Source organism: Danio rerio, chromosome 14 (genome assembly GCF_049306965.1).
Source record: "Danio rerio strain Tuebingen ecotype United States chromosome 14, GRCz12tu, whole genome shotgun sequence".
In the NCBI taxonomy this organism is placed as follows: domain Eukaryota; kingdom Metazoa; phylum Chordata; class Actinopteri; order Cypriniformes; family Danionidae; genus Danio; species Danio rerio.
This window is the reverse complement of record NC_133189.1, coordinates 10,262,443-10,288,793: the sequence shown is the minus strand read 5'-3', so window position 1 is coordinate 10,288,793 and position 26,351 is coordinate 10,262,443. Positions and strand designations below refer to the sequence as shown.

The following is a 26,351-nucleotide window of genomic DNA, read 5'->3' as shown; positions in this document are numbered from 1 at the left end:
TGAATTTCCCTGCAGACATCGGTCATGAACAGCACTCACATCCCTTCAGAGCAGATTGTGACACTGCAGGCGTGACAGATGTTTTCCTGCGCTGAGAGAATCGGGAATATGAGGAAAGAAACAGAGACACAGCAATGCGGCACATATATATATATATAGAGAGAGAGAGAGAGAGCTCATGTGCATGTTCTAAAGCGCAGGCTTTCACTTCAGTATCACCCCTGTTTCCTCAACATCTGGAGTCATTATTTGAGAAACAAAAATATATGCTGAGTTGTAGTAATGTATTCAAATATATTCATCAATATGGTATTTAAAATGGTTACCGTATAGAATTTTTAAGATTCGTTTTAATGGAAATGTCATATGATAAATAGTACATAAGGGGTCATTTATGCATCATTTCCTTACGCCTGACACTTTGCACTTCTATAAAGTTCTTTGGTTCTTTCTTAAGGTATAGGAAATTGTACTAATTGTGACCTTAACTTTAGATTGATTTTAGTGAATTATATTTATTTTTTATCATTCAGTACTTGGATACTGTAAGATTTGAGAAATGATAAAACACTTTATTTCAATCCGCTTGTTAAGTGTGACGTCACGCGGAGCGGCTTCCGGGTCCAAGCGCTCTATACAACTGAATGAGGAGACTCATGAAATGGTAATAATAAATGTTTACAAAGCGATTTAATACTTTCGAAAGTCACGATCGCAATATATATGTACATGCCTAATATCCAATGGCCAGAAAGTCATTCATTGTTTTATAAATTGTTAAAATTTTGGTATTTGTTACGCAGCAAGCCCAGAGATTGTTATGTACACTATGACTTTATGTAAAATTAACTTTAATGTGTGATAGGAATATAACTCGATCATAAACGAATGATTTCTCCACTCAAATGAATGGCGGCTTGGACCCGGAAACAGTATACATACGTCACAAACACGTCATCACTTAACAAGCGGATTGTATCTTTTTCTTGATTGTATTTATATAGACTATAGGGTTATGCATAAAAATACTCACAACACTTGCAAATACAGAAACGCACTGCATGTAGCACAGACAGCAACGACAATGTGTCAAGGACCACAAAAATTGTATAGATTGTTTATTGTGAAAGGAGAACTCATCATCCACTGTTTATCCGCGAACTTGAAGTGGAAAGAGTGAGCATTTTTAAATACCTAGGGGTCCACATCAGTGAGGACCTCCCCTGGACAATGAACACCACCCAGCTGGTCAAGAAAGCACAACAGCGGCTGTACTTCTTAAGGAAGCTAAGGAAACTCGGTCTGTCATCTAAGATCCTCAGCAACTTTTACAGCTGTGTGGTTGAGAGCATCCTGACCAACTGCATTACTGTATGGTATGGCAACGCTACTGTAAAGGACCACAAACGTCTGCAGAGAGTGGTGAGGACTGCAGAGAAGATCATCAGGGGCCTCATGTATCAACGCTGCGTACGCACAAAAACTTTGCGTACGCCAAGTTTCACGCTCAGAATCGCTCACGTTTGGATTTACTAACAATGAACTGAACGTGGGAATGTGCGCAGGTTCACGGCAGCTTTCTGGCAGGCGTACGCACATTTTTTGTGCGTGTCTGTTTTATTTCCATTGGCGACTCCTAGAGGCAGTTGTGTTAAATTGCTCTCTACAAAGTGTCTGATCCTTGCAATGGCAGCTGTATGAGACAGGTTCATATAGTAGGTATGTAAGATTTCCATACCATACAGTTGACCAGCTAAACATTAAAGCACAATTTGCAGCGGTCGCCTGTTTTCCCAATGTAATCTGAGCGATCTACTGCACGCACATTGCTATAAAGACACTATCTGAAGATGAATTTGCATGCGTGAATCAGAAACATTTCCATTCAATAAATGTGCAAATAAAATATGATGCACAAACTTATTGATGATTCCTACTTGTCTTTCTCGTGATAAATAGTTGGCAAAATCTGATATGTAGCGGGGAAAAAAAGAAGAAAGAGTTCGTCAGACGCTGGATTCGAGCCGGGTTCATGCTCGAACGTGTTAGTATTTGATCACATGCTTCTTATGAGGTGCACCACTGAGACTGCTAAAGGTACTGCAACAGTTTACAGATATAAACCACACTATTTCTTTTTTAAATGCACTCAGTGCGATGTTCAGACCCAACTGTGTTAACCGTATCAGCTAAACTCTCCCCACTCTATTTTTTTCTTTTGTTGTTAATTCCGGAGAACAAACTTGCAAATAACACCGCTTTTCTCCGGTCTACCTCCGAAAGCAGCACCTCCAATTCACATTCTGTTCAAAGTTTCTCTTTTTGCTTGATTTTGCCATTGCTTTTTCTTTGGGTTTTTCCATTAGCATAGTCATTAGCATATTCATACAGGGGAGGAGGCAGGGAGGAGTTTTGTGCTCGTGCATGTTGCGCTCAGTTTCACGTTCATTCAGATGTACAAAAGAATATGCGTGAGATTCGGCGTACGCAGTGTTTCATACATCTGAATTTTTTTCTGCGTACGCACATTTACAGCTTTGTGCGTACGCAATGTTTTAGTAAGATTTCCACGCAAGTCTTCGTACATGAGGCCCCAGGTCCCTACTGCATTCTCTGCAGACTATCTACCATCACAGAGTCCACAAGAGAACTGCCTCCATCCTGAAAGACCCCACTCACCCACAAGTCTCTTTTTCTGCCCAGTACAACACTACATTCTCCATCCCAGTTTGCACTATTTTTTGCACATAAGCCAATTGCACTAGGCACTTTTTGCATAATAAGCACAATTTAAGAACCACTGTACATTGTTTACATCTGTTTCATTACTCAAATCAGTTTTATATATTGTTTACTTTCACAGATATTTATATATTTACATTTTATAATCATACTTCAGTCACTTCTGTGTATATATGTGTATTTATGTGTATGTCGTGTATGATGTATATGTTGTGTGTATGACTTTACTGTGGACGGCAAAGTAAGAATCTCATTGTACAGGTAAACGTGTTTCCTTGTGCACATGACAATAAACAGTTGAATTGTTGAATTAGATTTTATGGAGGTACCCTCCCGATGCAGAATTCATCTGGTGATATATATATATATCTATCTATATATATATATATATATATATATATCTACACACACACATATATACACTCACCAGCCACTTTATTAGGCTCACCTTACTTGTTAGACCCGCTTTTGCCTTCAGAACTGCCTTAATCCTTCGTGGCGTAAATTCAACAAGATACTGGAAATATTTCTCAGAGATTTTGGTCCATATTGACATGATAGCATCACGCAGTTGCTGCAAATTTGTTGGTTGCACATCCATGATGAATCAGCAGGTTCTAAAATACTCTGACCAGCCAGTCTGGCACTAACAACCATGCCACGTTCAAAGTCACATAAATTACCTTTCCTCCTCATTCTGATGCTCGGTTTGAACTGCAGCAGATCGTCTTGACCATGTCTACATGTCTAAATGCATTGAGCAGCTGCCATGTGATTGGATGATTAAAAATTTGGGTTAACAAGCAGTTGGACAAGTGTACCTAATAAAGTGGCCGGAGAGTGTGTATATACACTAGCAAACTCATTCATTCATTCATTTACTTTTTGGCTTTATCTGCGGTCGACACAGCAGTATGAACCGCCAACGTATCTATGTTTTACGCAGTGGATGTCCTTACAGTTGTAACCCATCAGCGGGAAACATCCATACACGCTCATTCACACACATTCACTACAAACAATTTACCCCACCCAACTTATAGTGCATGTCTTTGGACTTGTGGGGGAAACCAGAGCACCCGGAGAAAACCCAAGCAAACACGGGGAGAACATGCAAACTCTGCACAGAAACACCAACTGACCTTCTTGCTGTGAGGCAAATGTGCTACCCACTGCGCCAACGAGCAGCCACTAACAAACTACTTAGTTAAAATGTTTTTGGGACAACCTAATGGTTTTAATGGTTGGAGTGCCCAGAAAAGCGCTATATAAATGTAAGGAATTATTATTATTATTAAATTCAATCCACTTAAATTTATAAAGGAAATTAAGTTTTAACTTAATCTGTTTGTTTTGAGGAATTTTGTGGAACCCAGCATTTTTACAGTGTACACAAACACAAACAGTATTTAAGACATTTTAAATACTACTAAATGCTTTTAAAGTGTCGTTTAACAGAGAGAATATTTTTTCACAGTTATCTTTTTTTACATTGAATTTTGTTTATTTTATTAAACAAATTATTAATTTATTTTATTTTTGCCATGCTGAGAGTAAGTAATATTTTACAAGATAATTTTTAAGACACTTCTATACAGCTTAAAGTGACATTTAAAGGCTTAACTTGGTTAATTAGGTTAACTAGGCAGGTTAAGGGTAATTAGGCAAATGACTGTATAATGATGGTTTGTTCTGTAGACTATCGAAAAAAATATAGCTTAAAGGGGCTAATAATATTGACCCTAAAATGAGATTAAAAAATTCAAAACTGCTTTTCTTTTCCTATTTTCTATTTCATTTTCCTATTCTAACTGTTTCTAAATAAAACAAATAAGACTTTCTCTTAAAGAAAAAATATTTTCAGACATACTGTGAAAATTTCCTTGCTCTGTTAAATATAATTTGATTGATTTGATTTATAATTCTGACTTCAACTGTATATGCTGACCACACAAAATGTGAGCTTAGGTTTTTGTTTGAATTGATTATATATATATATATATATATATATATATATATATATATATATATATATATATATATATATATATATATATATATATATATATATATATAACAAATAAATATAGGTGTGGATGAATAATAGCCATATTAGATTTGGTTAAATATGAATGAACCACATTTCCCAACTCATCACCCCAGTGCTCCTGTTAAGCTGCTTGTTGTGTGGTTTGTGTGTGAAACAGTTGCTGGGGTGCGACAGTATGCGGTTGCTAAGGTGTTATGATTCATTGTGTGTTGCTATGCAATTACCAGTTCTGGGTGACTGCTAGGTCATTCATGCAGTTGTTTTTAGCACATTGCTTCCCATCTGCTAAGATGTTCTGGATGGTTACTATAGGTAATTGCTTATAGTCAACCCCTAATATCTTGCAGATATGGCCAAAGTTGCTCTTTATCTTCTGCAGTATTGTTCTGTGTCTTTTTCTGTCAGAGAGAAGTCTAAGGTCAAATCTCGAAGAAAGGGATAATTGGAAGTATTTGATGTCCAGGGCAAAGTAGCAAACTGTGATTCTTGAAATTTGGTCTTTCACCTTTGTCTGGGGAACAAGTAAACTCACAGCTCAATACAGAGACATATATACTGTACATGCAGTCAGAATTATCCTGAATTATTAGCCCCCTGTATAATTTTGTACCCACTTTTGTTTTTAACAGAGGAAAGGTTTTTCAAAACATTTCTAAACATAAAAGTTTGAATAATTTGCCATGATGATAGCATGTAATATTTGTTAATAATATTTAGCACTAGATATTATTCAAGATACTAGCATTCAGCTCAAAGTGCAATTTAAAGGCTTCACAGGGTTAAGTTAGGGTAATTAGGCAAATCATTGTATAACAATGGTTTATTCTGTAGACCAGTGGTTCTCAAAATGTGGTACACTCTTCCTTCTAGTGGTACGCGAAGGAATCACTGAATAATTAAAGTAAAAAGAATGAACATTTTTAAACCTTTAAAGTATACAATAACACCGATCCCATCAGTAAATTGATTTTAATAGGCTTAACCTTTTATTTATTTCGATTTTCTAATGTTTGTTATGTATTCAATCATTTGAAGCTTTTTTCCTTGCCATATTTGTAACGGTTGTTGAGGCGTATCCAGTATTTTTATATCCCAATGTTGACAGGTAAATTAATGTCTTGCTTTTCTGACACACAAAGCCTCCTCTAACGTGCAATAAGCAGATCTAATTTTCAATTTAAGTATGTAAATCCAATTCATATATTTTTAAAATACAAGGTAATGTTTAGATTTCAAGTCATATGTTTCATATAATTTATTTGTATATTTAAAAAAATATATATCAAAAAGCTTATACATGAATATGATGACACATACTGTAGCCTATATGTATCCCAAGGAACATTTCCAGGTTTTGATGAATAGGCTACTATATGATAATACTTTACATTTAATTACAGCAGTTTTTTTGTTTGTTTTTTTTTTTTACTTTTTAAAACAGTGCCATTTTAATTAACTCTTAAAAGCACATTTTAATTCAAACGCTGACTTTTTATTTATTTAACACAGTGTTGCAGTGTTAATGTTTATAGTGGCTGTCAATAATAAATATTTTTATCAAAAAAAATTAATCTGCCACGTTTTTTGAACAGTGCAGTGCTGTAGCTGCTTTATTAGGCCTACTATGCTACTGTATTTTAATACTGGTCGTTATGGTGGTACTTGGAGAGACCATTTTTTTTCTGAGGTGGTACTTGGTGAAAAAGATTTGAAAACCACTGCCGTAGACAATTAAAAATATATATATATATAGCTTAAGAGGGCTAATAATATTGACCCTAAAATGGTTTGTAAAAAAATAAAAACTGCTTTTGTGCAGAAATAAAACAAATACGATTTTCTCTAGAAGAAAAACATTCTGTGAAAAACTTCCTTGCGCTGTTAAACATCATTTGGGAAATATTTGAAAAAGTTAAAAAAATTCAATGGGGAATAATTTTGACTTCAACTATACATGATTTATACATACTTCCCCTTCGGATGGGGAACTTCAATGCAGTAAGTGGATTTTAATCCACGAATGGGGATTTCGTTTCAGAAAGCCAATTGTCTGAATGAATATATAACGGGCCAATGAAATGCCAAATGAGTTGGCAGCGTAAGCTTGCGCACCTGAAGCTTATTGCCAATTGGCTCCGCAAATAAGCACAGAGAAAGCAAGGAAACACCATCCTTTTTGCTTCAGAGACTATTACAGCCCTCTGGGAGAGTCGATGAGGGTTCCTCCTGCTGTGATCCAGCGATTTCGAGCGAAAGAGAGCATTCTCTCGGTCCAGAGTGTGTACACTCATTTGGCATTACATAGGCCGATATATACTCTTTCAGGCAATTGGCTCTCTGAAACGAAATCCCCATTCGTGGATTAAAATCAACTTATAGCATTTCCATTCCCCTTCTCGGGGAACGAGGGTTACTTTTGTAACCAGAGCGATACTGTGCATACAAACATACATACAGTACATATATATATATATATATATATATATATATATATATATATATATATATATATATATATATATACCATAATTTATATATATATATATATATATACATAATTACATAATTACATACACTACCGCTCAAAAGTTTTTAACGTTTTTTTTCCATGTTATTTTTTTTAAAGAAAATTATTCTGTTCATCACAACGGCATTATTTAATGTTATTAAATATTTTTTTTGCAATTTTAAACAACTACTCTCCTATTGTATGTAGTTTCAAATGAAATTATTACTCCTGTCAATATTGCTTTTTTACTATTACTATTATTATTATTATTATTATTATTATTATTATTATTATTATTATTATTATTATTGATAATAATATTAATTACAATAATAATTAGCCTTGGTTGGGTCAGTTGGCATTTCAATGTGGAGTTTGCATGTTCTCTCTGCGTTAGCGTGGGTGCTCCGGTTTCCCCCACAGTCTAAAGACATGCGCTATAGGTAAATTTAATTAGCTAAATTGGCTGTAGTATATGTGTGTGAATGCAAGAGTGTACAGGTGTTTCCGCTGTTTTAAACATTTGCTGAATAAGTTGGTGGTTCATTCTGTTGTGGCAACCCCTTATCAATAAAGGGACTAAACCGAAAAGAAAATGAATGAATGGATGAGGTTTGATCCTATTTATGTCGTAACGAATGCCCTTAAAAAATGTAGCCAAGTTGTCAGCAAGCATCAGTGTTCATTGAGATTGAAATAAGGTTTGAAATTGAGAGAAGAAAAATTGTTATAGCAACACTTGTGACTGTTTTAGGAAATAAAGCTTGTTGCATACGTCACGGAATGACTAATTGTGAAGAAACGTGGAGTCTGGCATGTGTTACTCATGACAGGTCAAGATTTTATCAACACAAAATCGCATAAGCTGATATAGTGACTTTTGTAACTGACAATAAAAATCATGTGATCTGACCAGGGCTTAATTCAGAACAAAATAAAAATGTTTGGTTGAACTAACACTAACCAACTAACCAAAATGTTTGACCAAAAAAAAGAGTCTGTATTATAGATTGTAAAAGAGGTGTAGTATCTGTGACGACACCCATAGGTTTCTGAAGAACGCAAATTAAGCTAAAAGTAGGCGTGGCCAACCGTCGCCATTTTGTTTGCGTGTCATCCAACCGACCGGGGTTACCAAACAAGGGCAAAGAGGGGGAGCTTGAGCGAAGCCACAGACAACTGCTAGCATTTTGCTTAGACTGGCTTTTCTTTGGGAGATATGCTTAATACTTCATTACCTGCGACACGCGACTTCATTACCTTCATTTGCGCTCTTCAGAAACCTATGGGTGATGTCACGGATACTAATCAGCATACTATCATCTCAAAAACATTGCAATAATCAGATGCTTAGTTTCCAGTGAAGACTTAGATAAACTAGTTCATGCTTTTATAAGCAGCGCGGTAGATTACTGTAACAGCCTCCTCACAGGCCTTCCCAAAAAGACAGTCAGACAGTTGCAGCTCATCCAAAATGCTGCGGCCAGGATTCTGACCAGTACCACAAAATCAGAGCACATCACACCTGTTCTCAGGTCTTAACACTGGCTCCTAGTTACATTCAGAATAGATTTTAAAGTATTATTTCAATACATTTCAGATATGCTCACTGAATACAAACCTAACAGATCACTCAGATCTTTAGGAATATATAATATAGAAATTCCAAGAGTTCAGTCAAAGTAGGATAAATCGGCTTTCAGCTACTATGCCCTTCGCTGCTGGAATCAACATCCAGAAGTGATCAGATGTGCTTCAACATTAGGCACATTCAAATAAAGACTGAAAACACATCTGTTTAGCAGAGCCTTTACTAAATAAGTGCTGTGCTTCGTCCGACAGATCACACTATGTTTTTCTCTTTTTTTCATTCTTTTATAACCTGATTTAACACATATTTATTTGTTTTTATGTTTTTTTTAAATCATTTTTATTATTTGTTTTTATTTTTCTTATACTTGTCTCTTTTATTCCTGTTTATGTAAAGCTTTTTGAATTGCCACTATATGTATGAAATGTGCAATATAAATAAACTTGCATTGCCTGATATATCAATAAAGTTTTTAGACTTTTAAAAAACTTTTGTAAAACATTGATTCACTAAACATTCTAATGACGATTTTCTACAGGAGGAAAACGCAAATTACTTCCAAATACTTCAAATAAAGTCTATGTTAGTAAATGCAAGGCTATCTAAAAAAAACAGGCATAAAACTGTATGACAACGTTTCAGATGACCTTTTTATTGCCTACAGCTAATCAATCTGTCAGTTTCTGGAGTGCTTTACAGGTCTAAAGAAAATTATGAATGATAATACATTATAAGTAAAACAAATACATTTATAGATATGGTATTTAAGTAATTCACTCACCTGGGAAATGGAGACAATTTGAATGGTTTGTGAGCACAATTAAGTGCACACAGCATGCCATATCATCTGATAATTGTAAGAAATAATTCCAAAAGGCAATTGACTGAGTAAAGTTACATAAAACAAAACAAAAATACAACGTATATGCAGAGTTCAGCAGCTAATCAGCTGGAATCAGCTGAGGTGACGTGACGGTGACCAGCGAGACCTAGATGTCACTCAACTGGCCCCGCCCTTAATTATGCAGACTTAATATAATGTAATAAAAACAAAAGAGTTAAGTTATAAAAAAAATCACCCCCTCACAGTTGTCATGAAGAGTAATATTAGCTATATGAACCAAAACCATCTTTTGTACCAGGCTGTAAACATATTTTTATCAGCTGTAAAACTGGCCAATTTAGCATTGCAACCAGTGAACATCTGGAGTTTCTGGAGGCAGCCCCCAAAGGAGAGTCCATGAATTGCAGTTTCAGTTACTTCCATATTGGCTTCACGCGCAAGAGAGCGGGAGGTTGCCTCTTGGTCTGCACTGACACGTTGCGCTAAATCTTCACCTATTTATTTGTCATTTCAGATTAGATGTCACTGTTTTACACAAATGATTTATGTTGCTTTTTGTCTGAATCACCCCATTTATTCCATATCTGTGTGTGTCTGTGTGACATTGCGCATGGCATCCGTAGTCATTTGTCATTTCTGTCTGTTTCCAGCATATATCGAGGACCTGGCCCGGAGCGTGGAGCAGAGCAGGCGTCTCATTATTGTGTTGACCCCCGAGTTCGTGGCCCGCCGTGGTTGGAGCATCTTCCAGTTCGAGCCGCGACTGCACAGCATGCTGGTGACTGGTGAAATCAAGGTGATCATGATCGAATGCCCGGACCTGCGCAGCGTTATCAACTACCAGGAGGTAGAAGACCTCAAACACACCATCCGAGTGCTGACGCTCATCAAATGGCAGGGCCCCAAAAGCAACCAGCTGAAATCCAAGTTCTGGAAGCAGGTCCGCTACGAGATGCCAGCTAAGAAAAAAGAGACCATGTCTCGTCGACAAGTTCTAGATTCAGGAGAGCAAGGGTTGTTTGGTGACCTGCAGGCGGTATCTACAGTTGCCATGACAGCGACCTCTGCATCGCTAGCGCCTACTCAGGTTGAAATACCAGACTATAATGAGCCTAGTCACATGCAAATGCGCCATTTCTGCCGGAGCTACGAATATGAGCTGCCCACCACCGCAATAGCGACGCTCAATGGCCGTCACATGTACTGCAATTTGCCCATGACACTGCTGAATGGCAGACTGACGCAGAATAACATTGGGAAAGGCAAGAAAGAGATTCACTTGAACAGCTCTTTCGTACCGCTGTCTGGACAAGAACTTTCCAGCGATATCTGGTAGAACACCTCACAGCAATTGCCCAGCTTTGCCGATTTCATCCCCCTCTCCCTACCCTCCTTTTTATCTGCATGATTTCATCTAGTTACGGTTCAAAAAGAAACATGATGGTTTATCTCGCTTTCTTCCAGCCTTTAGTGTTTTCATACTTCGTTCTGACCGATGAAGAGCTACTGATATTGTTTTCCTACTTGAATTTTAAGGTTATTATACTATGTACAGTTTATTCACTGCATCTGCATCTTCAACATCGAAGGTTTTATTTGACATTCACGTCTTTGGTTGTTATAGCACAATAATGTAAAGACACAGCAGCTCAGAGCTTTAAAGAATATTATGTTCTATTTATGCAAATAAATACTCGTCAGATCTAATAAGCACATTTTAATATTGTTTGTAGCCAGGTAAGAGGAGGTGTACATTTTTTTTGATACTCGTCATTCGACTTAATTATTTCCAGGTCGTTTTGGATGTTATGTTTTGATTGTTTTCATACCCAGCATTTCAGTGCTGTCAAACGGTTTGATCGTTGACATTTATTGATATTTATGATCATTTTACCGAATTTGTATGCAATGTTGCCCTCTTAATCTAGTTTAAAGAAATGACAGATCACTAAAATGAGTGATTTCGTTTTGTATACTCACGTCTAGTATGCCATTTTACTCTTCAGATACATACAGTGATGTGTGGGAGAGTGACTTACAAATATCTGAGCTGTTATTTAACAAAATATTCAAAAATCCAAGCAGCTTGTCTGACTCACAGAGTTTTGGGGTTTTGAATTAGCGTATAAATTATTTGTAATATAACTAATGTTATCAGACCGACTGAATAAATAAATATATGAGTGAGAAAGTGTGGGGGATGCTTTTTATTTCAGGACACATTGACGATATGTTTGAATGATGTATGAAACTAATAAAGGTCCAGTTTTTTGTCTTCTAATCAGGGTTCATACGGTCATGGAAAACCAGGAAAAGTCATGGAATTTTGACATGGTATTTTCCAGACCTGGAAAAGTTTTGGAAAAACAGATAAATCCACAAGGTTTTAGAAAAGTCATGGAAATTACATTTACATTAGTCATTTAGCAGACGTTTTTGTCCAAAGCGACTTAAGCTGCGGTCTATGGAGTCAATCTAAGGCCATATATACATGCAAAATAAAAGTTTTGCAAACAAAAAATAAAGTATTGAACAATAAATAAATAAATAAGTAAATAAATAAATAAATAAATAAACAAATAAATAAATAAATGCAAGTCTCCAAAAATCACGAAGAAAATTTTTTATTTTCGAGAAATAAACATTTATTTTGCTAACAATATTAAAGAACTACAAAGGGAAAATTTAGTTTTAAGAAATAAAAATGAAATTTGCTAACAAAAAAAAAAACTGCAAATAAACCAAGCAGTGAAAAAAACTAAGACAGTTGCAATTAAAAAAAAAAAAACATATATATGTATATGTTTATGCGTTCGAGTGAAACAAATAAAAATAAGATGGACCCTGTGCTTTTTAAAATGAATGACGGTGAATGAAAGTCAAACCGGTGAGCCGTCTGACAAAAAATGCCCTTCTGAATCAAATCAGCAGGATGCCCTTCTGGATCTTTCACTTACTAGACACTACTGACTACGTTTACATGGACATCTGTAATCTAGTTAATAGACAATAATATAACTAAGGTGTGTACGTGAAATGCTTTCATGTAAGAGTTTCCTGTAATTTTAGGTGCCTTAACTGCAGTTCAGCATTTTCACTCATGAACATTTCATTCATGCCCCTGTTTCAAACTGCGGTATTAGACGCAATATATGAGTAAGCACTGGTGAGAGTGTTAAAAAACTTCTGCATTTCGAGATGTGTTTGTGTGTGCGCGGCCTTTTACTGACAGACGAAAAGTCCTATATGACGGTAATAGTTTGATTGCGGTGTTTACTTCAAAAATGCTATTAATATATGCATACTCCACATGTCCTAATTCCATTTCTCTTTAGTTCAGTTATGACTATAGTCGGATCAAGGTAATATAAAGTCGTTGTTTCGAGCTTATGTAGGCACAGTACAGTTCAAAATTAATGTTTAAATGAATAAACAGTTAGTACAAACAAGTACATCTTATTTTCATCACCAATTATAATAGAAGAACAATTTCTCAAGCAGTTTGTGATGCATTTTGGAAACAGGAGATGAGCCCCTGGTCTAATGCACCACCTGGCTTGAGAAACCCGTTCTCAAAGACTTACATTTAGTCATTATTTGAGTTTTACAAAACCCGTAGTCAATTGCAATGTTCATTTTGATTTGCTTTTTTGTCAACCGTGAGTTTGCAATGCTGTTTTGTTTTTTATATAAATAAATATATATATATATATATATATATATATATATATATATATATATATATATATATATATATATATATATATATATATATATATATATATATATATTTATTTATTTATTTATTTATTTATTTTTTCACTGCTTGATTTTTATTTGGATTTGTTTTTTTGTTTGCAAATTTCTTTTTTTATTTCTCAAAACCTAATTTTTCGTTTGCAGTTCTTTATTATTGTTACCAAGATTAATTATTATTTCTCAAATATTAATTTTTGCCCTGGGATTTTGGTGATTTGCATTTATTTATTTATTTTTTGAACAATACTTTTTTTTTTGTTTGCAAAACTTTTTTTTTTATTATTTTGCAAGTATATATGGCCCCAGATTGACTCCATACCCCTTGTGAAATCAAGGCCAGAAAGACAAACGCACAAAAATTTGAAGTGCAAAAAGTAAACAGCATTGCAAACTCACGGTTGACTGAAAAGCAAATCGAAATGAGTATTTCAATTGACTTGAGAGGTTTTGTAAATGCAACACTGAAAAACATATTTTGCAAATATATGTGTATTTAAAAAAAATGCAAATAGTTTTTTTTGCACTACTTGATTTTTATTTGCAATTCTTTATTTTTGTTTGCTAAATTAATTTTTATTTCTCAAAACTAAATTTTTCTTTTGCAGTTTTTTTCAGATTTGCATTATTAATTTTTTTTTTTTTTTTTTGCAAAACTTTTTTTTTTTATGTTGTATATATGGCCCTGGATTGACTCCATAGCGGTCACAGAGCTTGTGTCTGCGAAATTCTGTCACACGGTGCTGTGAAAAGGGGTGGTATTGAAACAATATGATTAGACGGTAATAAAAGTGAGCAATTGCTCCATATTTTAAATTTCTTATTTTAAATTGTCTTCTAGTCTAACACTATCACATGATGTGATTTCGCAGGTAAGAATTCACCAAGTGAAAAGCGAAACTTGTCGCACATGTGTTTGCGTTTTTGGTCTGCTGTATGGAAGTCTACGAACGAAAAGTGCAGTGTGATCGCGGCTATACAATAGAAGTAGTTTTACCTTCTATTACTAGTTTAACAAACTAACATCATCTAAAAATAGTCACAAATATCTGTATACTGAATGGAGGTCAGTTGCTTTTACTTCTTTTCTTGGCCAAAACATGGTCCCACATAGTTAGTGCTGTGTAATCATAGATATAAAAACTAATTGAAATAAAAGAGATTGTTGCATGTTTTGCAATATGCTGTAATATATTTAAACGTTCATTGTTTTTCGTATGATTAACAACGTATACGTAAACATTACATGAAACATTAGGTCATGAAAATTGACTCGAAAGTCCTGGAAAAGTCATGGAATTTTTGTAGTAAAATGTGAATGAAGCTTGTCCAATGTACAACGATGAGGGGCTTTGTTTGTTGTAAGCAGAGGAAAGGGCAGCTTTTCACTTTTCACTCGTGTTCCGGGTTTCCTGTGTTTGTCCCGAGAAACGACAAATCCTACTATAGTAAGGGACTGTGCATTAATATTAATTAGGTCACACTGTCGTCGCCAGTGAAACGACGGGATTCTCTTGGAACATACGCTTATGAATAATTTAGCAGCAAAGTTTGTACTGTGCAATGATTGGCTGATTTAACCGTTAGGAACGCCCATTTACTGATATTAGCAAGTCAGTTCCAACTAGTGGGCGAGAGTTCCGTTATGTTATTAACATTCATGAGCGAAGCCTTCGCTTTAGTAGGATACTTGTGTATGCGCTATCGAGGAGCTGAAGATGGGCAGACATACTGTTCCTCAAACCATGATCAGTTAAGAAACTGTGATATTGGTAGAAGAGCTCATTAAAATGGCGAGAGACTTCACTACAACAAGTCTGAGCAACATCGACCTCGCCTCTTTACGGGTAAGTGAAGTAATAGTGTGTTTGTTTTGTATTTTTTGCATCTTTTCAACAGCAGCTATTGGTCGAGTCTTTACACAAAGTTTGTGTGTCAGATTTAATAGCGATAAACTTTACTGTGAGCCATTTTAAGTTTAGAGTAGTCGTTAAACTCTAGTTATGTGTCGGGAAAATACATTCCTGTACTTTTCTTCACTTGCCAATCGCATTTAAAATGGAAATGAAACTGTCACAGATGTTTAAGCAGAGTGAAAACATGAGCGCGTCTCAAATCACGGCAGCCTGCCAACTTTAGATAACACTGTGGACATCTTGGCTTTATTGAAATCTTATCGGACAATGCATGTAATTCTTTATTTCAGGATCCTGCGGGGATATTCGAGCTCATAGAAGTGGTCGGAAATGGGACGTATGGACAAGTTTACAAGGTTTGTGCTGGTGTCTATTGCTTGGATTGTTGCTTTTATTTATTTATTTATTTATTTATTTATTTATTTATTTATTTATTTATTTATTTACTATCTATCTATCTATCTATCTATCTATCTATCTATCTATCTATCTATCTATCTATCTATCTATCTATCTATCTATCTATCAAATTCAGTGTTTCAAGAGAGTGCTGTTCAAAATTATATTCATTAATTTGTTTATTTATTAATGCAATGCATATGCATAAGTATGCATATGGTCAAATTCAGTGTTGTTCAGGAATTTATTTATTTGTTTAGTTTTTATTTATGACAATAAGCAGTTCAAGTAACATTAACAAAAAAAGTTTGTGGGAAAGTTCGCTAATAAAACCTACAAGTGTGCTTTTGGTCTTTGACACACTTTTTGGGTGGAGCTCACTTCCTCACGAAGGTCACAGCGTGTTTCACATAAATATCGGATCTTTAAAGATGTGTGATCTAAGCACAAACACCCTGTGGTGTGGGATGTGTGACACAGACATGTGTGTTTGATTCAGGTCAGGGTGGATCTGTTACAGTTGCTTTAGCACAAGTCACTTGACCGTAGTAGTCTCACGGTGACTCATCTTGTGCAATATCTACAAATAGGAGCTTTTTTTTTCTCTATTTTTTCTTGCTTTCTTCTAAAAGCCTGTAGTAATAGAAGCACAACACATAGGGTGTTCCCTTTTAATGCGACAAACCCCAAGTAGCGTAGTGTGTAGTTCTTTTATTTTAGGACTTTAAATTGTGACAAAGACTTTAAAAAATTCCCCCTTTTAAAAATGTATTTTTTACCATTTCTCAGTCAAATACATTTTGATGCACTTAAACAAAACAGTTTTATTAGAAAGGTATGCTAATTGAAATAGGAGATTTGTCACCGAACATTAGGGCTGCACGATTGATCGGAAAAAAAAATCACAATCTCAAATCGACACTCCACATGATCTTAATCCAGCATGTCTATGATTCAGGCAATTAAAGTTCAGCAGAGAAGCATAAAGGCGGTTACACAAGTCTTCTTATTGTTTTATTTACATTACTCAGCAAAATGGACACCTCCAAATTAATTATTAATAAGTAATCATTCACCCAAATTTTTTTATTTCTGTCTTCATGTAATGACATATTTGTTACAGTGTCAGTGAGTTGTGTTTACCACAGAGAGGATGCGCATGCATGATGTCCACTTTACAGAAGTGGACACTTGAACAGAACCTACTTAATTTTATTATTGTTGTTTTACCGTATCTTTTAGAAATAACAATAATAATAGGCTACTCATACTAACTTTTATTTTACATCTACATAATCCTGAGAACATTGTGATCTTTATTTTATGCAAAAAAAAAATTAATAAATAAATAAAATAAAAATTGTGATTGTAATTTAAGCCAGAATTGTGCAGCCCTGCCGAACATCATTAGGAATAATTATGATAATGCATTTAAATTCTAATGAAGTATTGCAAAAAAAACTTTTACAAACTATAACATTAAACAAAATTGAAAATATATATTTTTATATTTCTCTTGATTTTTAATTCTTTATTATAATTTAATTTAATATATTTTCCTAACATATTCATTTGTGTGTACAATTTTTTTAACCATGCTATTTAGTTAACATTTATTATGGTGTTATTTTGTATAAGTAATTAAAAAAGAAAAGCTTTTCTTAAAAAAGAAAAGGTATTGGCACAAATACATTATTGTGAAGTATGCTATAGAACATATTCATTTAAAAGAGAGATCTGTGATTTACCAAGTCCTTGTCATAAGGGGTGCAGAATATATTGGTACACATGAGTATTGTATTGTATTGTTTCTCAATACTGTATTGATTCTCAAAAACACAATATAGATATTAAAAAAATATATTTTAAATTATTTAAATTATTTTAAAGATTTTGAGTGGTTGTTTTGTTTTAAATTTAGCATTACATACCACTGCTTAGCAGTATTCTTGCTAGGTAGGATGTACTAGAAGGGCAAACTACTAATATTTATAAAGTTTGTTGCTTAAAAAAAAGCTTGTTGCTAGTAACAATGAAGTAGAGCTGCACAATATATCGTTACAGCATCGATATCACAATGTGATCATTCACAATAGTCAGATCGTGAGTATATGGAATGTTAAGTCTATCTATCTATCTATCTATCTATCTATCTATCTATCTATCTATCTATCTATCTATCTATCTATCTATCTATCTATCTATCTATCTATCTATCTATCTATCTATCTATCTATCTATCTATCTATCTATCTATCTATCGCAGAATAAAAAAAAGTTTGCAGTGTTAGAGTTTTCCAATATTGTGCAGCCCTGCATTATAGGATCAAGCAATTAGTACGACTAACAAAACACCAGCAGCAAATGGCTAAAGGGGATCCTCTTCAAGGCACCCATAAACCCATCATAACTCCGTCATAATTTGCTTAAAGAGCTCCTATTATGGGTTTTTGAAAACGAGCTTCCATGTGGTGTGTAACAAAGCACTAAGTGAATGAAAACATCCAGCTGAGGTTTAAATCCAAAAGTTCAGCATTTTTAGAACTATTGATTCTTTAGCGAAATAGTAGACTCAGAGTCGAATAAATGAATTGAGTTGGGTTCGGATCTTTTGTTTAATCACATCGACGTCAAAACGGTACATTACCAAATATGTGGTTCCAGTTCTGTTAAAATGTGCACGCGGCGCTTTCCGTCCACACACTAGCGGAGGTGCTGGGGATCATGGGACTGATCATGACTCGAAGATGATTATCACTGAGAGATGGAGATTCGGCTGCGGGAAATAAAGGGTTAAAGTTAATTTTCACAACAATACCACAGTATAGACAAGCTAGTCATGTTTGTTCCTGTAATTTTTCGGATTGTTGATACAATAACCTACTCTGCAACACGGGATTCGTCGACCGTTTGCTATTGAAGGAGCACCAGATACTATTATGTATGTGACTTTGTTAAACTTTGACAGGGATTTTGTCAGAAACTTTTACAGTACAAATGGACCAATTTCTGAATCATCCTCTGAATCATAACCTGTAAGTGTATATAAAATTGTTGCCTCGTTCTGTGTAGTTTGCAAAATGTGTGTTTAATTCTGTGTTATAAGTTGTGATCACCCTGCGCAGCTCCCGGACTACTCTCCATTGAAAATTAATGACTTCCAGTCTGTTGCTTGTCATTAGTCGTGTGCAGTGCAAAGGTGGCTTAAGTTATAGTTCTGGATTAATTGATCACCATATCTCATACTACATCCTATTTCATGAAGCCAAAGCCATTTTGAGCATTTATACTTCTGTGTTTGGTCTGTGTTGCTCCGCAATAACATTTTGGTAACCTGTATTGCATATTAGCATTTCAGTGTTCCACTGTGTTAAGTTTCTTTGCCAGTGTTTTGAAGCATTGATGCATTGCCATTCATGGGATCTTAGATTTTTGGAATGCATCACTGTTATCTGAGGAATGGATTCTGAGGTTAGTTTTTGACAGTAGATGGCGAAATTTTCACCGTACTGTATACATGTAAGTGGTCATATGTATTAGCACCTCTGTTTTTATGCCTTGAGTTTAAAGTAAACACAGCTGAACACGCTTTAAATTCACATCAACCTTTCCTAAATGTATTAATGAATATTTTAGGTTCAAGTTGTATGTGTAAGAAATTGGAGGCAAGCAGAATTCTGCCTTTTACAAATAAAACCTCAGACCAATTCAATACATTTGGGATATCTCAGAATTTATGTCGAATCATTCCTCAATTCTCTATCAATTGATTTATCACCCTTCTGCAAGTTTCCAGATGCTTAAAAATGTAAGTGTCCCTTTAAATAATTTGAAATCAAGGACAAACTATTCATTCAGTTAAATCATTTTCAATCTAGGATCCCAAATCTGGGAACATTTCAGCATAATGTATAATTAATATCATGAATTATTGCATGGCTTTCAAGGCCAGTCAGCGGTCAAACATTGACTCTGATTACCGGTGGGAAGTTTCAGTGCTACTTCTGCATTCAGAGATTTCTTGCATGCGTTTCATCATGTATTTTCACTTTTGACGCAACAACAACTCAATCACTTTCTAACATTGTGGGCTTTCATTGTTACTACATCTTTCAAGTAAGTGTGAAATGGAAATTGGGACAAACTTTTCTTTCCTTTATTTGAAATTATAGTGAAGTTAGGTAAATATAATGGCATATTTCAGTGTAAGAAGAACTATGAATTTCACTGATGTAGAGAAGAAATGTATGTCAAAAAGTTAGACTATGGAATCAAGTGGGTTGTTGTCCACATCACACTGTAATAAATCAGGAAAGGGCCATAAATCATGTTTTCTCTTCGAATGAGATCCAAAAATTTATGTTCATATAATTATTAATTATAGTTTCTAAATGGACTGTCTCTAAATATGAGGGGGACTATGACGCGAAGAATAATGAATTTTTCTATACATTGTGTAGCCCAAGTAGTTAGTGTGCCTGGTGTTAAACAATGACCTGTATACAGTGTATATATTACATAATGAATGAAATTGTCTGCTCCGAACAGTGCAGCTGGAACCAGAAATCACTGATCACATGATGGGAGTAATGAGTGATTGTTGACAAGAACAAGCTTTTTATGCACATATTCTGAGATTCACTGACAAATATCATGCTAAAGCTGCTGTCACACTGGACTTTTCTCCCTATAGACTTCCATTCATATGCATGCGAATGTGTCAGACCGGAAATGTAAGGTCGTATGGCAAGTTTCGCATTTTGCTGCATTGGAAGGTTCAAGCTTGGTGAACTCTGACCTGCGATGATGATTGCGTGAGGCCAACCGAGGATCAAAACATGACCTCTCTGGACAGACATTTAAAACGTGGACCAATCGCTTGCTTTTTTAAATGTCTAATCATCTTGTTTAATCCCGCCCTTTTTCGCAGCGCTGTACGACAGAATTTTGCATGCTTTAGTGTGACCGCAGCTTATTTGTGTGGCCAGTATTGCAGCTCCAGAGTACTAGGGCTGTGCGATTTAATCAAAATCAAATCACAATCTTGATTTGAAACGTTGCAATTACTTAATAAATGGAAATATGTTTATAAAATGAACAATAAACTAACAAATCCATTCAATGTCTAAAACTAGTAATACTAGGGCTGTGCGATTTAATCGAATCGTAATCGAAATTTTAAATGTTGCGATTATCTAATCGCAAAAGGCTGCAATATGAAATGTATATGTATTATTAAATTTAATAAAAAGTCGACAAAGTATTGCCAGTGACACTCAATCTAGTAGCTTGTTTGCAGCTGTTACATCTTATAAAAAAAAACACCAGGAGGCACCAGGAGATAACTAACACCATAACTCACTACTGTTTGCTCTAGAGAAAAATGATTTCTAAATATTTATCAACAAATATGAATAGAAGTTGGAGTTAATTTATTTTGTTCCTTTTTTTAAAGGAACACTCACTGCATTTTAGCAGTAAGAAGCTACGATACAGAATATTGAGCTGACGCTTGACTACAAAATTAAATTGCAAATCAAATCAAAATCGCAATGTCTTTTAAAAAAAAAATAAATCACAATTACATATTTTCCCCAAATCGCTTAGCCCTACCACAGAATACTTACATGTCATCACTTTGTCCATGAGACAAAGAAATCATACAAGCTCATAAGCAGCACTTCATGTTTGATATTTCCTGTTTTTAAAGAGTCCACACTTAGTTGATGATTGATTATAAAGCTTGTTTGGCATGCTGTCCTGGGAGAGAGCCCTGAGCTCTTAAGATCCTCAAGCCCAGGGTCCCAACCCCCACCCCTTCCCACCCACCCCCGTTTGCAAGGCAAGAGGAGAGTTTGAGCTCAGGTACATCTCAAAAACTCCCCTGCTGTAGTAGCTAATGAACAGATAGTGATTGCTCTTAAGAGATAACTACTTACTAGGAGCATGTCTATGGTGCAGATTTGTATTAGTCAATTACCTTAAGTTACATGTTTTTTGGAGAGTGGGAGGAAACTGGGGGACCCGGGGGAAACCCACATGAGCATGGGCAGAACGTGTAAACTCGGCACAGAAACGTCAGCTGGCTTGGTAAGGACTAGAACCAGTGAGGTTCTTGCTGTGAGGCAACAGTGCTAACCACTGGGCCACCCTGCCACTCATCTAGGAAAGTAGGGGTGGAAGGGGGGATTCTTCATAACAAAGATGGCTGCTATATGGAACTTAGGGTATTTAGGGTAACTGGCTGAAAGCTGGTTTAACTTTGTTTAAAAAAAACATTATAGTCTACTCATTTTCAATTTGAATTGTTTATTTTGAGTTGGTAGAGCTATTGTGAATGTATATCTGAAAGAAACTTCAGAAACAATTTAAAGCCATGTTGTATTTTTACCTTCATACCTTTTTGTTTATTGACTTACACAAATGAGGTCAGGGGATAACCAGCCATTCTTCTGGCGGATTACCATGCTGCAGATTTCAGCTCCAGCCCCAGTCAAACACACCTGAACCAGCTAAACAAGGTGTTCACAATTACTTGATAATTACAGACAGGTGTGCTGGAGCAGGATTATTTTCAAGGAGCGCCACATGCAAGTGAAGTATTTTCCCAGTCATATGAGGTTCACAGTACTCCTATAGATTATTATTATTATTTTTTAAATAACTCAAATGATTTGTAGCAATCGGTTTCCTCAAACGGTTTGAGTTGCCTTAACTTTTTGGGTTTTACAGTACTCTGTTGGTTTGAGTTTTTTTTATTTATTGGGGTTTACTGTGCTCAAATTGCTTTGTGTATTGAAGTGGATTAGGCTCACAGTACTCATTATTAGGATTAATTTTTGAACTTAATTGATTTGTTGCAATTGGTTTCTTCAAATGGTTTGAGTTACCTTAACTTTTTGGTTCGAAAAGCAAGTGTACAGTAATTTGCTTTATGTACTACTTGACCAGGTCTTCCTGAAAGAAAAGACTGTGTGTCAATGGGATTTTTCTGGCTAAATTAAGGATGAAAATAAAACTAAAAATTCAGACACATTGCTAGATTGAGAAATAAATCAATATGAATCAAGTTAATTAATCCTGAAGAGGCATGATCCCTTTTACAGGATTAGGAGATTTTTTATTTCAACGTTGATCAGCAAATATAAGCAGAAGCTTAACCAGGGTCCCCGCGGGGTCTTAAAGTCCTAAAATGTCTTCAATTTAAAAAACAAAATTTAAGGCCTTAAAAAGTCTTAAATTTGCTGAAATATTGTCTTGTAGGTCTAAAATGGTTTTAAACAGGTCTTAATTTTCCTCTAAGTAAAGCTACGTTTTTATAGCAATTTCTTATCAGGGAAAGAAAACCTAAAAACAGTTACACGACTCCTCATGATAATAACAGAGCCACATATCACTTTACATGATACATTATACTCAAAAAATTTGGACCAAAAGTCAACAAATGTATATTTTTGATCATTTATGTGATTTTGTTCATAATAAATAAACTTTTAACAATGTTAAACTTGTCATTTAAAAAAAAATCATGCTAAAAAAGTGTATACAACTAGAGTTTTCTTGTTTTGACACATTAAAATATGTTGGTAAGAAACATTTACATTAGATTTTTTTTTTATTATTATTTTTTTTTGTGGCAACGGAACGAGCCATTAGAAATAATCATTAGTGTTTAGCCCTGTGTAAAGGTCCGTGCACACCTAGACGTTTTTTGCTCTCGTTTTCCATCGACGTTTAACGCCTCGTGACTAAATAAAGGGCGCCAATGTGATCGCGCACACCAACGCGCAAAACTTCATCTAAAAAAAAAAAAAAACGCCTCATGCTCGTTTTTTTTTTTAATTTTATTTGAAGCGCTGCGTTAAAACCTTCTCCACCAATCAGGTTGCCACTTTTGTTCACGTGCACAGAGCTGCTGAAGTTACAGTTAACAGCACTTGGATGCGCTCAAGCGTAAAACTGTCAATGCGAGCGCACATTGAAGAAGATGCCCAGAGGCGATATAAACGTGGAGCTGCTTATTGCTCTGATGAACAATAATCATTTCTTCATCGCTAGAGCTGGAGCTGCTACTTGAACCATGCTTGTTCGAGTCACCAGTAACTTTAGCAACAAGCGTGTGAACTTCCTCTCTTTCTCTTCTTCTGTGTTACAAGCGGGTGTCGAAAGCTTAAAGTTGTGCAGCGCCATCTAACGTCAAAGAGTGATTTTGCATACTCTTCTGCTTGACGCCAGTGAAAATTGCTTGGGTTTGAATGCAGGAAAACGTCTCATAAAACGCTGCTGATAAACGCAAATGAAAAGCGTTCCGGTTTATAGGAGCCTTAAGTATAAAATTTATTCATAATAGTCTTAAAAGGGTCTTAACAAGTCTTAAATTTTGACTTAATTAAACCTGCAGAAACCCTGTTAACCTTACCAGCTTAACATGCAAGAGTAAACCCAATTGGTTCTTGTAGAAGCCAGAATGCAAGAATGAACCTTACGGAACCTTGTGCATCAAGCAAATAGTGCCACCTCAGAAAAAAAAATGTCTCTCCATGTACCCCCATAATGAGCAAAATTGAAATACAGTAACGTAGGTGGCCCAGTAAAGCAGCTACAGCTCTGTTCAGGTTAAAAAATAAAAATGATGCAGATTAATTCCTATTATTAAGACTATGTATTATTGTCAGCTACTTTTAAACCTTATAAATAGTTTGAACATTAACACTGTACTGTGCTTACGTGTATAAAAACTAAAACGTCAACATTTAAATTAAAATGTGCTTTTAAAAGTTAAACATGGTCGGCTACTGTTCTTTAAAAAAATAAATAATTAAATAAAAATTCATGTGCTTAAATTTAAAGAACACCTGGAAATGTTGCCTGGACCTTATAAATAAAGGCTATATGTCATTATATTCACATATAAATAATTTTTGATACATTTTAAAATAAATTTAGCTTGTACATATGACATATTTGATTCATCCGTGTACCACTAGAAGGAAGCCCATGTATCACTAGTGGTACACGTACCACAGTTTGAGAACCACTGGTATAAAGCAATCGTGATTAAACCACTCTTAATATTTTATGTATTTCTGTTTTTTTTTTTGTGTAAAATTTATTTTAAAGCATCATCATTTTGGATGAACATGAAAAGACTATTATGGATTTGCTGAAATTGAATTAAGAAGATGAAAACTGCACTCTGGTGTAGATGTTATTTAAAAACCCTGTTTATGCCTCAATAACTTTAGTTCTGTTCTAATATCAAAGTACTGCCATTAAAATCACAAAAATGAGTATTAGGTTTGAATTCCTCCTCCTCCTCACAACAATCCATTCCAGTTATAGACAAAACCCAGCCAGAAACAACATGCTTTATTGTTTTCAAGCAAACTTTTAGGTTCCCTTTTTTCCCCGTAGTTCCCCCAGAGATCTAATGTGGAATCATTTTGACAAATTTCCATCAACATTTTAAAAGGCTTTATTGGAGAAATGCTTTGTCTCTAGTATAATCCAGTTGTCACCCTTTTTCGACAGCACTTCCTGTTTACTTTCCAGCCATTTAATACAATGTGCACTTCACAGGCATCCTGGAGAACGCGAGGAAATCCCCTCAGACAGAAATATCATCTCAAACCTGCTAACATTATCTGAGAAATAACATGTATACATCAACCTCTACTTCATTTTTGTTTTGCACTTATAGTGGGCAAAAAATGACGGGAGTTTTGCACCAAAGTTTAACACTCAGCATTCAATTGGGCTTCTTCTAACAGTAATGGGAAACTCTAGTAATATAATATTATGTATAGAAGTGGTTGCTGACCTGTCTATCGTGATATTGATAGATCTTGATGATGACAGAAGAATAAAGAAATTATGGCTGGACAATAATATATCAAGGTATATCGCGATAGTTTTTTTCAATAACGATGATATGATTTTTAAACCCATTTCCAGTATTTTGATATAAGTTTGCATATACATATTTTATTAAATGGATAAGATCTTATACATTGTATCATTTGTCACTGAATAACTTTGAATGCTCAGCCGTCAGAAAGAGCATGATGTCACTTGCGTGATGTCATACATCACAGACATGCTGCCAGCGCTCAGCAGCTCCTTCGCAGAAAGTTTTAGCTACAAAATGAGTGCCCTGAATACAGATGAGAATAAATAAGCTTCTACAAGTAAGAATGCAAATGAATTAGTTGATGAGAGAGGAAAGACTAATGCAGAGGTGTGGAAGTGGTTCGGCTTTTTAAGTTCAGATAAACTTATAGTTCCGGTGCTCTGCAAAATGTGCGGGAGAGAGTTGCCTACTAGCAGCGGGAACACATCGAATGTGTTCCACCCAATAGAACATACTGAGAGCAGAAGATGAGGCATCATAAAAGTTTTTCGCCTCACCATCACCACATTGACACCGAAACCAGCAGTGTCAGAAGAGAAGGCAATAAAGCAAACACAGATGAGGCGCCATGTAGGATTTAAATCAAACTTCACTTATCAAAACGTGCATATACACCTATAAATGACTCGCATAA

General features: G+C 35.2%; 2 protein-coding genes across 7 annotated transcripts in view; both read left to right on the top strand.

Moving 5' to 3' along the window:
* The window catches only part of il1rapl2 (interleukin 1 receptor accessory protein-like 2), a 593,182-nt gene extending 581,255 nt beyond the window's left edge, over positions 1-11,927 (top strand). The window contains exon 11 of one of the 2 annotated variants that reach the window (XM_068213146.2): positions 10,387-11,927. In XM_068213146.2, the coding sequence (XP_068069247.2) occupies positions 10,387-11,072 (686 nt within the window). In that variant the 3' untranslated portion in view covers positions 11,073-11,927. 2 annotated transcript variants of the gene reach the window in all.
* Positions 11,928-15,186: 3,259 nt separating this feature from the next.
* Positions 15,187-26,351, top strand: part of si:zfos-2326c3.2 — a 117,999-nt gene continuing 106,834 nt past the window's right edge. For all 5 annotated transcript variants that reach the window (XR_012390226.1, XM_073922543.1, XM_021481119.3 and 2 more), the window contains exons 1-2: positions 15,187-15,339; positions 15,699-15,764. Coding sequence is in view for 4 of the 5 variants with exons in the window: in XM_073922543.1 (XP_073778644.1) it covers positions 15,283-15,339; positions 15,699-15,764 (123 nt within the window). In the remaining variant the exon portion in view is untranslated. The remainder of the gene's footprint in view (positions 15,340-15,698; positions 15,765-26,351) is intronic.